General features: G+C 43.6%; 3 protein-coding genes across 3 annotated transcripts in view; all 3 read left to right on the top strand.

Annotated features, from left to right (window-relative positions):
- LOC137610028 (meiosis inhibitor protein 1) overlaps positions 1 to 3,838 on the top strand; it is a 48,329-nt gene extending 44,491 nt beyond the window's left edge. Inside the window, exons 31-32 of the mRNA XM_068337434.1 lie at positions 2,716 to 2,846; positions 3,475 to 3,838. Coding sequence (XP_068193535.1) covers positions 2,716 to 2,846; positions 3,475 to 3,529 — 186 coding nt within the window. The 3' untranslated portion in view covers positions 3,530 to 3,838. The remainder of the gene's footprint in view (positions 1 to 2,715; positions 2,847 to 3,474) is intronic.
- A 1,229-nt stretch (positions 3,839 to 5,067) lies between these two features.
- On the top strand, positions 5,068 to 13,010 carry ccdc134 (coiled-coil domain containing 134). Its single transcript, XM_068337524.1, has 7 exons — positions 5,068 to 5,333; positions 8,402 to 8,520; positions 8,702 to 8,823; positions 9,706 to 9,790; positions 10,139 to 10,320; positions 11,764 to 11,835; positions 11,918 to 13,010. Exons 2-7 carry the CDS (start codon positions 8,415 to 8,417, stop codon positions 12,041 to 12,043), a joined length of 693 nt encoding a protein of 230 aa, XP_068193625.1. The 5' UTR covers positions 5,068 to 5,333; positions 8,402 to 8,414; the 3' UTR covers positions 12,044 to 13,010.
- A 177-nt stretch (positions 13,011 to 13,187) lies between these two features.
- LOC137610085 (uncharacterized) lies at positions 13,188 to 17,072 on the top strand. Its single transcript, XM_068337523.1, has 2 exons — positions 13,188 to 13,339; positions 14,582 to 17,072. Exons 1-2 carry the CDS (start codon positions 13,315 to 13,317, stop codon positions 16,426 to 16,428), a joined length of 1,872 nt encoding a protein of 623 aa, XP_068193624.1. The 5' UTR covers positions 13,188 to 13,314; the 3' UTR covers positions 16,429 to 17,072.
- The last annotated feature ends 153 nt before the right edge of the window (positions 17,073 to 17,225 follow it).

The raw sequence follows: 17,225 nt of genomic DNA, 5'->3' as shown, positions 1-17,225 counted from the left end.
CCCAAAAATACCCTGAGGTGAGCTGACAGTGGGAGGTGTCAGCTCACCTCCAGAGCACTGCCGAGGCACCCTTGAGCAAGTTGCTGCCCCCTTTACAAATTGCTCATGAGGGGCGCACCATGAAGGAGCTGCCCGCCACTCTACCTCCCCTTGCATGCCTACAAGCCCCCTTGTGTGTGTGTGTGTGTGTGTGTGTGTGTGTGTGTGTGTGTGTGTGTGTGTGTGTGTGTGTGTGTGTGTGTGTGTGTGTGTGTGTGTGTGTGTGTGTGTGTGTGTGTGTGTGTGTGTGTGTGTGTGTGTGTGTGTGTGTGCTACAGGGGTCTGTACTCACTAACATGTATGCATGCGTTTGAACTAGAGTGTGCTTTCTTAATTTCCCTTTGGGGATCAAAATAGTATATAAAATTTTAAAAAATTAAATTAAGCAACAACTGTGGCACAGATCAGAGGTGAATATTGTTTAGTGACCTCGGTTTGAAAGTTTAACTTGTTGGTTAACTTACAAGCCTGCACACAAACACACCTTTTGTGTCTTTTGTGTGTGCTGGCAATAATAGACAAGGAGAGAGCAAATTAAAATCTGATTAGCTTTAGAAGCAGTTAGACATGACTGATGAAGAGCATGAACAATCAGGATGGGATAGTTGTATTTCTAAAAAAGAAAATGTCAAACAAGCTTGCAGTCACGTCACATATTTTTGTTTTTTACTGTCAGAAATTAAAGTTTATTCAATGAAACAAAGAGGAGCTGCACAAAATACGAACTGAAGAGGTTATTGTTTATTCAATCACAAACTAACACCGATATTGAACTGGTTGACCCTGCAAAACACTCTCTATTGGAAAATCAGGACTGCATCTCACCCTGTTGATGGTTTTTAGCTGGTGTATGAAAAAAGGGGTAGGTGTTGGAAAAAACGGAGAGATTTGAGATGAGCGTGAGCTTGAGCTGTTTTCCTGCAGCCTCACGTTGTGTGATGGAGGCGCAGCCCAGAGACTGGCTGCTGTCGCTGTTAACTATTGTCTCAACAAACAGCGTTTTGAACAGTCAACTCAACATGCATGCTGAGTGTGTTTGCTTAATAGTCTTTTCTGCCCCCTCCCTCCCCCATTCCCTTGCTTCCTCTCTACTTTTCTTTCACTCTCCAAATTGTTCTCACCCCACTAACTTTACTTCATTCACCCTTGTTTCCCCCTGAGCCCTTTTCAATTACTGGATTTTTTTTTTCCGGTCTGCCCTTTCCTTCACCTACCTGTTCCTCAAAATACATCTGAGTCCTCTGGAGTCACTTGATAAGAACTCTTACCAAACAACAATGACTTCAACTTCGGGTGCAGCACTCACTTTCTATGTTTCCAGACTTGTTTTGTTTTTCTTTTTCTATTTTCTACCCACCACATCTGTTGCAGCCTTGTTTTTGTCAAATCAAAAATTGCTCATGTCAGACTAGTATGCTGAACTGAGTACTCTGATCCTGACAGCCCTGAGGTATTGAAGTAGGTGCTATCTATTCTGTATGAACCAGCTGTCTTCACCATTTATGTAGTCATACTAGCTCAGAAAAATGTACTATAACACATATAGGATAAATCTTTCATCCTTTGGATCTCTGAGGCATCTCGGTGCTTTAATCGTACTTCTCCTGCTGCAGCTATCGATATTGTGTGAACGTGTATGTCCTTTAAGGGCTACACAATATTTATGGAAGCCTGTATGTATTATCAGACATGCTTTTTCGTTGCTGCATGAAGACGTTTAGGTTTACTGGTGTATTTCAGACTGTCTGCCAGCTTGAGCATGTGGCCAACTCTTTGGAGAGGAGATTTGAGTGATGTGATAAAGTAGCTGTGGATGTTATACCATTGTGAACTCTGAATCCTTCGGAGGAGCTGATGAGGAGCAGCTTCTGTGCTGGTCGATTCTAGACGGCTCCTCCTAAACACGCTTGAACAATCGTCTTTGTTTTCAAAGGATGGATACCCGTAGGGACGACTGACCCGCTGGAAACAAACAGTGACTTTTCTCATTTAAGTCTTCTCATGAATTTCAGTATTTTTGGCTACATTTTCACTTTCCTGTTTCTTTTTACGGTGAGTTTTTATTGTTCTTTATTGCCTATATGTGGTAGCTGTTTTGTCTGCTTCACAGCCTTTTTGAATTTCATCACCTGCATGTTTAACAGCAATAAATAATTTTGATTGGGTTGTAGAGGAGGTTCATGTTCTGCTGAAGTGACGTGGTTTCAGGATAGAAGAGAAGGCCTTGAAATGTGCACAAGTCTTATTCTCCTGACTGTTAAGTTTATATTTCCCATAATTAATCATATGAATTCAGTGTAGATTCCTTTTGCTATTTTTAATATGTATGAATATCAAACATTATGGCTCACAGAACCAGACTGCAGTCACTGAATTCTGCTTCAAAGCGAGAGAAAGAGAGAGAGACGTTATCCTGCATGATGTTAACTTACCTTTTTCTCATTTTGTCTGTGAAAACACGTTTCATATCCGAGACTCAGATGTCAATTCTTTTTTACCAGCCTCAGGATTTTTCTTCTCATCTCTGTCCTCGCCTGCTTTTTCACTGTACTCGCTGTATTGTCCCGCTCTGCTCCTTTCATTCTCCCTTTTTATTGTCATCACTGCTTTCCTCTCTCCACATTCTTTTGAATCAAATTGGATGAAATTAAAATTCTCATTCCTCTTTTTATTTAGATCCAGAGCAATGTGCTGGAGCCTCCAGTCGGAGAGGAGCAGAGACAGAGAGCGAGGAGCATGATGGAGGCCCTCAGCTCCCAGACCTCAGAAGCAGAGAGCTGCAGCCCCTGTCGACGCAGCGGCATCTTGTATCCTCTGAATTCTGAACTGAACTGTCACAATAACAGGCCGACTGGCTTGAATATATCGATCGATCACCACCGCTGTACGTGACATTTAGATGCACTGCTCTGCTTAAACCTAAAACGTGCCTCAGCGAGTTTGTGAAAGCGGCGACACATGAACACACTCGCTGATGATCATTGAATATCCGCTGGGCTTTACACTTAATCTCTTTGACAGCATGTTGAACAACACAGTCGTTGCTGCGTTTCAGTCACAGTCGGCACTGAAGGGCTCGGTACATCTGTCATGTTGATTGATTCTTGCACACAAGTACACACTCAGTCGTCTTGTTTCACCCGCCAACACACACACACACACACACACACACACACACTCACACACTCAGAAGTTTCATATTAGCTTCATTAGTCAGTTGTTTTTTTTAACAATAGCCTATTGTTCTTGTTTTGTATTAACAGTAACAAATACTCCTTTCAACTGTGATGAAAAAAATTAATTAAAACGTATTTCTATGATCAGGAAACACAATCCATGTGAACCTGATTAGAGTTCTAGTTAAGGCAGTTTGATCTCTGGAATATTCGGCTACTTCCTGACTTTGCTTCATTGCTTCTTAACTACGGTCCTCAGGCTTGTTGGAGACGTGTCCATCTGTCTGTCTGACTTTACAGTGAAAACAGACTAATGTTCCAGCGGACGCTGATGTCACAACGACAGTTTGACAGTTTGCTTTATTCCTCATCTATTGTTAGATTTCTTTTAATTCCCATTTTCGATTGTGGCTCTTTAAGCAGCACTGGGTGTCTCTGTTCGCCCAAAGGACATGTCAGTTATATATCTTGTAGTTTTACTTTTCTTGAGGTAATTATAGGGTTCATAGTTTGAAGTGATAGAAGTGGTGAAGGTGAATCCTTCCATTAGTGTCGTTCAGTCACGTCTTCGCCTTTGATTCTGTAACAACACTCATGTCTGGCGAATTAAAACCGCTGTTGAATTAAAACACTATTTGACTTTCTGGACATCCAAGGGGTTGTGAGCAAAGGTGTAAAGGAAGAACAAATCACTGTGACTCATGTGACACGTGGAAATGAAAGTAATTGACCTAGGCATAGCAGCAGTTATCTTGATCTGACATCTCGCTATCCTGGCAAAGCTGTCAGTCTGAGTGAGGTGGCCGACAGGACGCTGGAGTGTCTGACAGTGACAGAGGAGATCAAGGCCTCGCTGCTGAGGAGGTGCTGTTATAAATGTGCTGCAAAGACGTCATCGTCCGTGGCACATGTGTGCATAAAATTCAACTTATTTCTTAACCTTCATAGACTGACTTCACCAGCTGAGTCCCAAAGTTTTAGATTTTTACTTTATGAGTGTCAAGGAAACTGCAAAATTGTGAAAGAACATTTTATTAAAGGCTGAAGCAAATTAAACTACACAAAAAGATAGAAAATGCACTGAAAGTTATCAAGGTAAGAACTTCCTGCCACCAGATTCCTGAGGAGGTAAGTGGACAAAACTGTAAGGATGGTGTTCTGTGAAGCAGTGAAACAAAACTACATCTTTCAGTGTCTCTGGATCAGCAGGAGGAGGCAGAATGAGGCTGGAGCTATCAGAGGATCAGATGATAATCTGAGAAGAAAACATCACACCATCTGTGAGGAAGATGAAGCTTTGGTGTCATTGGATGCTTAAGACCAGTGATCTCAAGCAGACCTCAGACCTATTCTGTAGGCCGTCACAGTTTCCTGACCTGAACCACTCAGAAACTCTCTGGTTGGCTGATATTAGCTGATGTGAGATGTTAATGGCAGGGTGTCAACCAGGAAAATTGCAGAACTGGAGATCTTAATCCATGAGGAATGGGGCTAAGATTCCACCAGGAAAGCTGGTGATTGGATGTGCATCACATTTCACAGCAGCAAAGATATTAGTCACTAAAGATTTACTCACTAAGTGACTGCAATAGTTAAAGAAGATTTTAGTATTTACAGAAAAAGTTATAAACTGTAAACATAAACGGTTCAGTTTGATTTAATCGTGACAAATAACTGATAAGTGTTATAAATAAACATACAGAAAGTGGATTGAATAGATTGCTTTGCAACTGTTAGCAGCAGCAATACGGAGGGAAACGCACGAAGCGGAACGCACCCCATGCTCGCTGGCGGTGTGTCCCCCTTTAAACCGTCCGTGCGGAAACAACATTCCTCTCCGTGTTCGGCGCTGGCTGGCTGTCATTCGTCCACGGCGGGGCTGTCGGTGTGATCGTGGCGCTGGAGGAGTGGAGCAGCTGGAGCCGTATGTAAATGAACACCTCCACCGAGTCACCTGAGGAACGAGCGGGGCTCAGCGACGGTCCCGTCCTCTCCTCGGCGGCGAGCTGACCTTAAACGCGTGGCGTGGGGATAAAAGAGGTTCAACTGCACTTCTGTGGAGCAAACGCTGTGCGCTAATCGCTGCCGTGTGGCGCCGCCGTTTCTCGCTACAACACGGTGAGTGATCCGCGAGTTTTGCGCGTCCAGTGCCCGGCATTCGATCACCGCCGACGGGGCATTAGGAGCGGAATGGATTCAGGACTCCAAACACTTGCTTCGTTCCCAAAAAGCGCACCATTTGTGGAAGCCGCCGCTACACATAAATTTGCGTTAAATGTATTTTTGTGACACATGTTTCGTTGAATGTTAAATTGTGTTTTTTGCGTGTCGCCGGTCAACGTGATGTCAGTTTGGTATTAAACGCGTAATTGTCTTCTTGTGATTTAGCACATTCGCTGATCACTTCCGCCGGACGGTCACACGTCTGAAAGGAGCGTGGGTCAGGTAGGGGACATGCAGTCGTTTAATCGTATGCAATGACAGCCTTTGTCCAGATTGTACCATCATCATCATCATCATTACGCGTGTCTGTATTCGATTTTGTAGCTGCATGAGTGATAAATCAGAAGTCACAAAGAGAGAGAGAGAGAGAGAGAGAGGTGTACCAGTCCTTGAACCTCACTCCCCACAGCAGGGCAGCATCCTCCGTGGAATCCTGGATCCACTTCTGCTGATGAACATCATGATTGCTCCATCTTGTCAGGAGTTGCTCTCATCTCAAGGGTCACTTTTCGCCTCTTGAATGCCAAAGAGTCTGTTAACAGAGTGGGATTATTTTCTGTTCCCAGTAGAAGGATGTTTTTCAAGACATTGTTCTCGATTTAGTCCCACAAGTTTGGAGAGAAAAGCAAATTGCATTGCATCGTAGAGTATCAGAAGTATACTTCACTCTGCAGAGTAGAGCTATCTCCACAGAGCTGTTGTAAAATTACACTCTGATGCCTACTTGCTGACAAAAATGGAACCAGGGTCTCCCACGCAGGAAATCCGACTTCAGCCTCTTGTTTTTGATGAAGAGGAAAATTTCTGGTTGAGAGATTTATTCGGGTTTACACGGCTTCAGTATGAACCTCTGCCTTCAGACCTCCTGGAGGAGAACACATCCCTGCCAGCATGAGTGACACCTCGAGTGAAAGATCCGAACTGAGCGTTCCCACCAATGAGGTCAGCGAGAGGGAAATCCATCCGATCCAGGATCCATCAGGGAGAGAATGTGCAGTCAGACTTGATGCAGACTGTGTTCCATTAATGCTGCTGTAATGAGTGTTAGGCTGTGGATGCATATGCTTTTAACGCCTGGTATGTAAACAGTGAGAGAAGGAAGGGTGATATCTCCGCTGCTGCTACAGCAGGAATCAAGTGGATGATAGTGTCTTATCTGTCAAAGGCCTCCGTCGTCCCTCAGCTGCACAGCAGAAGGTTAACGTCGTGAATAACAGTCGCTCTCATCCGGTCAGCCCATTGCCAGGTCTAATCTGATTCCACAGTGAGTGCAGGGCCCGTGTATTTCCTTGCTCCACTCTAAAGTGATCCTCCTGTGCGTTCAGGGTTGCCTGCTTACAGTTAATGGATGCATTCAGACTCATTTGGTCGCCGCCGAAGCCACATTAGAGCTGATTGATCCACTCTTAATGTCCTTTTGACGTTACTTAAAATCTCAGAAAAGCCCATTGATGGAAACATCAACAGCTGCTCCGTATAGGTGTTGGATGTGTTAAGATGCGTCGGTGGCAGTAGTGTTTTTATCTGTCAGACCTACTGTACGTGGAGACGAGGCCCCCCCACCTGTCACTGAGGTTGTTATCTAGAAATAAATGTGTAGCGTGGAGCTTTTTTCCCAGGAAGCTGGGAAGGTCCCCAAAACATGTCCTCAGACTGTACAAATTGGTTTTAATCGAACGCCGTCTTCACTCGACCGTCTTCAGTGACACTTGTTTCTGCTGACTGTAACAAAAAATACAAAAGAAATAAATTTGTAGTCAAATATGAGACTTGTGAACACAGCGGCCATCATTTCAGGCCACGGCAGGTAAGAGTCAGCATTTCAGATCGGTCTCTCACGTCAGTCAGACTCATCCAGGATGTCATCTTGAGATCTGATGTTCAGATTTGTTGAATCGTAAAGCTCCTGGAAGAATTTTTTGATTTTCGAACAATCGCTGTCGGTCAGTCAGTAATCCGTAGAGGGAATAATGGATCTTCAAGAAGGTCTGCTTTTGCTCTCTGATATGAGAGATTCATGTCGTCTGATTTAACATTCACACCCTGAAACCTTTTGTGCGCTTCCCAGGCCTGCCTGTGTTCAAGATATCAGCAGCCTCTGCTTGTAAAGATTAATTCTGTCAGAACAAATTCAAGTCCCCAGTGCTCATTATCCAAACGCTCAGCCGTCTACTCGTCCTCTATCTGCCTCTCCCTCCCCTCTCGGTGCATCTTTCACTTTTACTGCCGTGTCTCAGAAAAGTTAGATGAAATATTCACCAGGAAAGCTGTTGTTTCCCGCCGGGTCTTTTTCTTCCACCCTCTTCCAAGAGGCTTTCCACCACCCTCCTCCCCCTCCAGCTCGTCTCTCACCTTCGAATCTCCCTCCCACCTCTCACAGTTTGACTCCCTGTACACCTCCACCCCCGAGCGCCCCGAATCCATCTGCATCCCTCTGGTGGAGGAGCCTTTGCTCAATAATGCATGAATTAGGTGAGGTATGTTTCCTGGCGATCATCAGCGTTACACATGCCCCCCCCCCCCCCCACACTCGTGATTTGTGCTAATGTTTCCTTAAAAATTTGTCTGTCATTAAGTTTTCATTTGATCAGGATCTATTTTTAGCTGTTTATCTTCACACACTCGTCGACCCCCCCTCCCCCCCGTCTTTGAAATGTATAAAAAGCCGCAGAGGGAAAAGAAGTGATGAGTGGATGAAACGGCTGAAGAAGACCACTGCTTAGGAGCTTAGGATGAAGAGGGGGTGTTAAGAGAGAAAAAGTTTCTCTGGGGGGGGGGGGGGGGGGGGGGCGACATGAGACGCGTCTGTGCTGTTACTTATGGGCCATTTCCTCCCAGCATGTCTCCACAGCCGTCTTTGGAGACAGAAATGAATCCTTAAGTGAATCTAAATCCCGCAGCTTCTTTCCAGTCTTTTTAACATCTAACAAATGCTAAATGCCCCGTGGCTTCTCCTCCTGCAGACCTCCGCTGGCCATGCAGACTGCGTGCGCCGTGATCCTGGCGCTCATCGCCGCCGCCGCCTTCACCTCGGCCGACTTGGACGCGCACAGGCCGAGACACGACACCAACCTGGAGATCTGTATCCTTCTGCCGCCGCCGCCGGTCGCTGCCAAAATGCCCCGATGGCAAGTCGCGAGGGGTTGTGCGTGCTCATGAATACATCTTTCTTTTCATGTGACAGATGGATGCGTGAGTGTGTGTGTTGCCGAGTGAGTGATGGCCATGTGGAGAATTGGTGTCCTCCTGACCTATTAAATCAGACAAGCGGCTGTTTGAAACCAAGAGGAAAGATCAGCTGAACGCGCTGAAGAACCTGGTGGAGCTGAACGACATTAATCAGCAGTACAAGATCATAGATATCATGTTGAAAGGGCTGTTCAAGGTAGGGTGTGTGTGTGTGTATGCGTGTGTGAAGTTATGACCTCACACAAGTATTGGGCAACAGTGAAATTGATCAGGATTATTAGAATAAAAACGGCCTTGCTCGTCTCCCTTCTTTTCATCAGGACAGATTCTCAGACATTATTTGTGGTGCATCTTTGTCTACAGTAAATTGCATTTTAAATTGCACTTTTTGTGGGTTTTATTTTATATAATTTATACATGCGTGCAATTTTCTTTGAATGTTGTGGGAGATGAGGACGGATGGGGGTTTAGAAAGGAAGTTCTGTTTTATTTCCCGTCAGAAAAGCACAAAAATTTGATTTTTATGCAACTCCAGTAAAAACAAAAGCAGCTCATCCTCATTGGATTCTCAGCAGATTGAAGGATAAGAAATGTTTTCGGCCCAGCAGAGAATCAGAAAGCTCCAGATCCCATGATTACATTCAGCGGCGTGTTCCCCTCCACGTTGGTTTGAGCGTTAATTCGGGCCCGGCGGCTCAGATCGACATTCCCTCACATGGAGCTCAGAGCTTTGCCTCATTTTTTCCCCCCCAGGATGGTTCCCCACGCGTCCGCCTGCCTCTCAAGGACATCTCGCATAGGCAACCTTCAGAGTCTGAAACGCTTCGTCAGCTTTTCTGCGTGCGCTTCCATCTCTTCCATATGCAATCCCCACTGATGCTGCGCCAACTCTAATCTTAAACCACATTATCACACAAAGTGAAATTTGAAAGGGAGACAACAGTCAGACGGGGTTGAAAAGCCTAACTTTATTTAAACCTCATGTTTTCATCAAGTCGTTTTTTTTTAACCCATCCATCCATCCATTCATCCATCCATTCATCCATCCATCTGTAAGTTCTCATTTCTCCCTCCTAAGGTGCTGGAGGACTCCAGACAGATCCTGGTCGCGGCTAACATGCAGCCTCATGACCCTTTCCCGATGGATGATAAGATCAAAGAAGGTATGACTCACTTTTACACCTCTTTTTTTCTCTCACTCTTCCGAGGTAATCCTTTCTCTTTAGCATCATCTCTAATTTAGCTTTCACACTCCGACTCTTGTTTCCAACACCTCAGACTAGTTTGTCTTCCACTCTGCTGCCTCTTGTCAGGTTTATTCCTCCCATCCGCTTCCTTTTGGTACCAGAGACATTTGTTTTACCTTAAACGCCTCTGTCTGCCTTCATCCCTTTTGTAGTAATTATCAGCATCATCTTTGTATTTGTCATTGTCGGCGCAAAGATATCATCACAACACCCTCCTCTGTTTTCTGTCTTGTAAGTAACTGTTTCTCTCTTTCCTCTCTGCAGCTTATTCTCACGTGGTGGAGAACACAGCGTTTTTCGGCGACGTCGCGTTGCGGTTCCCTCGGATTGTCCACCACTATTACGACCGGAACTCGGACTGGGGGGGCCTGCTTCGCTGGGGGCTGAATTTCTGTAACCAGACTGGTGTTTTCACAGGAGGAGCCCACCAACATGTCCTCACTCTTGTAAGGCCGAATAATCCCCAAACCCCGATAACCACCCTGCTGACGTCACCTGTTAAAGCATATCATCACATTGTTCTGTTGCATTCATCGTACCTTTAAGGCAGAGTATTTTTCCGTGTGAATTGTAACATGTTTGAGTTCTGAAGGTAGGGAGGGTGACACAGACAGACAGACGGACAGACAGATTGGTTGCTTGGAAAAAGCAGTTTGAAAAGCTTGAAGAAGTGACGTGGTTTCAGACTAGAGGTAAAGACCTTGAGATGTGAATGTCTTATTCTTCTCACTGCTCAGTTTATATTTCCTATTATTAATAATAATAATAATAATTCGGTGTTATTCCCTTTTGCAATTTTCAATATGTACGAATATCGAACATTACTGCCCAGACTGCAGTCGATAAATTGTGTTTCAGGGCTGTGTGAAGACAAAAATCCAATCTTCCCAAATCAGATTTGAGTCTCTTTAATCAGTCGCTGCTTCCCAGCACACATCCAAGGAAGTGTGACTGTGTTTCTCGGTAATTTATTTATTCAGTAAGGGGACGGGAGCTGTCAAGATGAATTGCCCACTTGGGATTAATGAAGTCGTCTGAATCTGAATCTAAATATAATGAGATCAGGTAGTTTGGAATTCAGGAGACATAACATCAACAATACGTATTGTCAGCCCTTCCTGATCGGCTGTTTGCTGTCAGCGGGAACCAACAGTCCTGCGTTGCGTTCACTGATGATGCTTCTGTTGGTTGGTGACGTAGACAACTCTCCATCTTTCAGAGGACAGGTGCGTTCACATCAGGGATGGATGTCGTTCAATCCTGATTATGCATAAGAAGCACCAAGATTACCAAATCTGATCCAAGCAACAAGAAGTGAATGAGGCTTGTAATGTAGAAGTAACATCAGCGCTATCGGCTGTCAGCGTGCGTAGTTAATGTCAGCTAACACCCCTCTGCTATCGCTGCAGCAGGTGTCATTAGGCATCAAATTGACCGTGGTGTATTGTGACCTTTGAAACTGAAAAGACGAGTGCAGATGAAGTGGTATTCCTTGTTTAATGTGTGGGTTAATGAACTAAAGTCTTGTGGGATTAATCTGTGGCTTCAGCAATGTGCCAAGAGGATTATATGGTGAATTAATTCTGAGACTCCAACAGCAGTAGTTTGGTTGTTCCTCAGTAAGACAACTCTTAATGTTTAGTTTCTTCTCCAGTTCATGTAGCTCAGAGCTGAAATGAGAGGGAAAAATATATGAAAGAAGAAATATTGATTCGTTTTTTTCTGTTTAGTGTTTGTTATTTCTCTCCAAATATCAGTAAATAGACTTAAAGCCGCAGGATAAGTGAAGGTGCATCATATTAATTCCTTCTCTCTTTGAAGAAGTGATGGTGTGCCTCCTCACCCACTTTTCTTGTCTTTGTCATCTAATTATTCTGTTTATTTCTCAGATGTCACAGGAGCTGGGAATAACCGAGAAAGCCCCCGACTTCATAAACCCGTATCGTACGGAGCGAGACGATGTGAGTAAAGACGCATCCGTGTCGATTGGCACGCAGCCTCAATCTGAATCCGACCCCCGTCGCCCTCTCTCCTCTACTTCAGGTGCTCCACACGGCCGAAGCCTTCCAGAAGATCCTGAGGGAGGAGGAGAAGAGGAGGAGGAAAGAAGAGAAGAGGAAAGAAATCAGGAAAGGCCCTCGCATCTCCCGCTCTCGCTCCGAGCTATAGCGCTGCTCGCGGCGCCTGTGGAGAGCAGCGACGAGGAGGACGGAGCACCAGAACAGTCACCACGGGGGAGCCCGACTAGTAGACTCCGGTGACAGTGAAGTACAGGAACCCTGGTGCCCGGCTGCAACCAGAACAAACCACAAATGACACAAAAAAAAAAGTGAAAGGGTAGGTCAGACAGTCTCTGACATGAATGGGTTACTGTGCATCAACAGTAATCAATAATGGGAAAATTTAACGTTCAACACTTAAAAGGCATCACTGCGGTAGGAATGAATAAGAGAAAGACATTTTTGATAACTTGAGGACTAGATTACTCTACTTTGGAGTATATTCAATTGAGGTTTAATAACTTTGCTTCAAACTTTTGCAAAAACCTCACTGTATTGTGTCTGGTCCATGTTTCACGTGTTTGAAACTCATATATTTCAAATATGTGTGCTTGCCAAATATAAATTTGACCTCGCCTCATTTAAATTTGGCCTAATTCTCATGATTTTTTTTTTAAACTTATGACTGTCTGCAGTTTTATTTTTGTCTGTTTTTCCCAGAAGGATGTTTTCGAACAGACAATTTAATCGCTGCTCACAAAAGGAAATTTTTTTAAATAATATTTTGGGATTTGTTTTTTTTGTTTTTTTAGAGTACACTTTTTTTTTTCAGCATTTATTTTTATGAAATCTCTCTGAAACGATTAGTGTTCTCTTTAGACCAGATGTCTGTAGCTGTTTTACTTCTATGACTCTTCAAAAACAGGAATTTGTTTCTTCTGCTGAAAAAAATAAATGTGTGGAGCAGATGAGCAGCATAAGCCTCCTCCATCCTGCAGCACTGCTCCTGTTTCTGTGTCAAAACATTTTTTTGTTTTTTTTTCGAGTCTTTTTATCTTTACTGGAAATTATTTTAAAAATTAATATGAAATTGAGATTGATGTGATTTTGAAATGTATTACGACTGTTATAAAAAAAAAAAAAAAAGTATATTCAGAGAAAGATTATCACTGCTGCAGAATGAACAAGCCATTTTGTTATCAACTTTAATGAAATAAACTGACTCGGATGTGTGTGAATGATGACTGATCTCCGGTTCTCCGTGTCGGCTCGGGTGGAGCAACCGACAGGGGGCGACCAGCCGGCGGACGGAAGCCCCCGGTCAGGTGTCGGTGTGGGGGCTGGACCGAATCAAAGATCGAGACAACATGTAGTTCCGTGTTGATGAAATTAAAGTTGGCTGTGGAGCAGGAAAAAAAAAAGCCTCTTTAATCGGATTGAATGATGTCACGACACGCGGATTTGGGTAAACGAACCTCTGACGTCATAAACGCTGTTTTTGTGACCATTTCTGTCCGTTAGCGACCCGCTAAAGCTGGCTAGCAAAGTTAGCTGTAGTTTCACTTTGTCCAAATTAAGCTACAAACAACTGCTGCTACGTCGTTACCCTGAGGTTTAAAAGTCATATTTTTGCGTAACGTTTGTTCTTTCAGGTCTGTTTTGTGTAATGCGTCACATTATTGTTGCCTTTTGTCGATTTGTGTTTTAATTGTAGTTGTGTTGTGGTTTCGTTTCTGACGGATCTGTCCTGACCGCTGTTAATAAATGAGACGCCGTGGTTTTTCTTAGTTTGTGTAACGAGCAAAGCTGCAGGAAGCGAACACATTTAACCCCGATTTTATTTGAGATGTACATAAATAGGGTTTTGGTTTTGTTTTGTTTTTCAATAAAAAAAATGAGACATAGCTCAATACAGGTGTGTTTTTACCAAATAGAACACAAAAGGTAAACACAAACTTCTGTGTGTTATCCCTCAGCTGCAGGTAAAAGGGACGATAGGATAATTATTTGTTCATGCTGAATAATTTAGGCAGAATTAATCAGTAAAAAAATTATTTATTTTTTTTGGTGAATGTGGCAAAAGAAACCTTGTAATATTTATTGCACATGTTTCAAACTCAAGGCCAGCAAGAGCATAAAACGTCAGAATTTCTAATAATAAAGAGGTCAGAAGTGTGCTTTGACCAAAAACTACATTTCCCACAATGCAGTAATTAAGCCCATGTTAACTTTGACAAAACATTGTGAAAAAAGTTGATCTCCCAACTTGTCTTTGATGTTTTTTTTCTTTGTTCTCTTGGATAGTTTGATCCTTGATTGATGGGAGTTCTGTGGTTTTAATAACCTAATGAATTAAAAAGCTTTATGTTATAACAAAGCAACAAGTAAGTTATTTAACATTAAGGAGTAGTTACATTTATTTTACATTGCATTGACTTACATTTAGTTACATTTATTAGTTACGTCTGGCCCTTTGAGGACAGCCATTATGCTGATGTGGCCCCTCGGTGAAAATGAGTTTGACACCCCTGATTTATTGTATTGAGGTATTGTACTGTCATGTGATTATGGTAATTACAAAGAATTGTATTCTACATACGTAATTAATACACAAATATAGTCAATATAACTGCTTCCAACTGTATAAATATAAATTCTAAATTGTCTCAGAAAGTTTCACTTTCTATTTTGACTTTTTCTCCACCAGGGGATGAAGAACTGGAAAATGAACCAGATGACATGAAGATTAAAAAAGAAGTAGACGACTTTGATACCGTTTGGAATGAGGAACTCAGGCTGATTCTCGTCGGAAGGACTGGATCTGGCAAGAGTGCATCTGGGAACACCATCCTGGGCCAAAAGAAGTTCCTGTCTCAGATCAGTGCCAGCTCTGTTACCCGGATCTGCCAGGTTGGGAGCGCTAAGCTCAAAGAGGTGGAGGATGCTGGGAACGATGATCAGACTGTTCCACAGATGAGGATGAGGAAAGTTGTGGTTTTTGACATGCCGGGTTTTGGTGACACTCACATGAGTGTGGAGCAGACCCATGAAGAAATAGCCAAATGTGTGTCCCTCTCTTCTCCTGGGCCACATGCCTTCCTCCTTGTGGTGCCCGTTGGGCGATACACAGATCATGAGAACCAGGCTGCCTGTGAGTTGGCAAAGATATTCGGGGAGGATGCACTCCATCATCACACAGTGGTTCTTTTTACCGGGGGTGATGCCCTAGAAGATATAACCATTGAAGAGTATCTGAGGGATACTGCACCGGCTGGGCTTAAGGCTCTGATGGACAGGTGTGGGAGCAGGTACCAGCTATTCAACAACAAAAACCCCTGTAACTCAGCACAGGTTAAAGAACTCTTAGTTAAGGTGGATAAGATGGTGAAGGAGACAAACAAAGGCTTTTATACCAGTACAATGTTTCGAGAAGCAGAGGCTGCCATCAGGGAGGAGCAGGAAATTATTTTAATGAAGCAACAGCCAGCAGAGGTGGAATATAACGACAGCATTGAAGAACAGCCTCCGTGTGGTAAAAGAAAGAAGTGTGATTTGAAGTGTCATGGAGCCGGGAGTGCAGATAGGGGATCGTGTGGGGCGCGGAGGAAGGAGTTCAAGACAGGAAACAATAAGAATTTTATGATGACGAAATGGACAGAGGGAAGCAGAAGCAGAGCCTTTAGGCCCCTGAGGAGGGATGTGGCGCTCTCTCCGAAGGTGCTGGCTAAAATCAAGATCTTTGTGGCTGCTGCATCCACAGGCATAGCTGTGGGGGCAGCGTTTGGAGCTGTCGCTCCTTTAGCGGCTGCAGTAGGGGCATCTCTTATGGGCAACTCCGTTGGCTTGGTTGCAGGTCAGTTTGCGGGAGTATCTGCAGCGGGAGGCACCAGTGTTGGGAAAGCTGTGGGGGCTGTAGTGGCTATAGCCTCTGGAAGAACTGCAGTGGCTCTGGGAGCAGCAGCAGGTGGAGTTTTGGGTGGTTCTGTTGGAGCCGTTGCTGGTGCTGAGGCTGCCAGTCCCCAAGAGGCAGCTCTGGAGGCCTTGGGACCTGTTAGTGTGATAGGAGTCTCTGCAGTTGGGGTGGCAGCAGGAATGGGAGGCGTCATGGGAGTCAGGGCTGCTTTAGGCACAGCTCTGAATGGAGCAGCAACCCTTAGTGGAGCTGAGGTTGCCGCAGTAGGTGCAGCAGATGTAGTAAAGGCCTCTGTAGCTCAGGGTAGTTTAGCTTCAGCAGCAGAGATAACTGCAGTGGCCACTTCAGGAAGTGTATCAACAGGTGCTGTGACTCCCCATTGTGCTACAGCAGCAGCAAACTTAGCTCAGGAGGTTGCAAATGTCCAAGCTGCTGCTGCTGGGTTGCCTGGGGCCGCCTGTGGGTCAACGGTAGCTACCACCATTATGACTGCAGTGGCAGAAGTCGGCAAAGCTGCAGCATCAGCGCTAGCTGGTTCCCTGGTAGTGAAGGTAGTGAAGGAGAAATTCAGATCTCGTACACAGTCAACAGAAAACAATTACTCAGAAAAGACATCTTTTGAAATACAATGGAAGAAATAAATTCAGGGTTAGATCATATTCAATGAGATTGAGTGTTTTTTTCCTGGCATCCTGGTAAAGCACTAGATTCCATGCTAGCCTCCCTCGGTGAGAGATGTTGCAAAAAGCCTTGAAGTGCAAACCATATTTAAGAGACTCATCCTGCAACCGGGCTGTATAAGGAAACAAAAGATAGACAATTATTTATGGGTACCAGACAGCTTATTACAATTGTTTACAATTGGGGTTTTTTTTGTGCTCAATTTCAAAGAAGTATCAGAACTGTAGACAAGACTTGCACTTAAACACAAATAAATTTAGTTTTTTGGCTATGATTGATGTGTTATTACAGTTGTGAGTGCTGAAAATGAATGAAAGGATATTCAAGTCATTTTTCAGATATTGCATTTTATTATTTTATGTCTTTTTTCATGATCTGTCATGAACCAAAGAAAAGTTGATAATTTGACTAACAAAATAAACTGTTTTCAACTGAGATTGTTAATGTGGTGCCACTGGCATTTAAATTGAGGTAGAATAAACATAAATACAATATTGTTAATTACTGAGTGGTTAAATTTATGAAAAGTTTCACTTTTGTTTTTTTGTTGAATAAAACTTCAAAATGCATGTTTTGATTCACACAATAAATGTATTTGATTGAATGTTTTTATGATGTGTGCTTTTTCTGAAGATTTTTTGCTGTGCAGTCAGTTTTTCATGTAATGATACAGTATTTTTAATTTTTCCAGATAAATAGGAATTGTATTTCATGGTTTTAAATTTCGACTGAACACAAAATTTGCAAACAGGAACAT

Source organism: Antennarius striatus, chromosome 16 (assembly GCF_040054535.1).
Source record: "Antennarius striatus isolate MH-2024 chromosome 16, ASM4005453v1, whole genome shotgun sequence".
Classification (NCBI taxonomy): domain Eukaryota; kingdom Metazoa; phylum Chordata; class Actinopteri; order Lophiiformes; family Antennariidae; genus Antennarius; species Antennarius striatus.
This window is presented reverse-complemented; position numbering and strand designations above follow the sequence as displayed.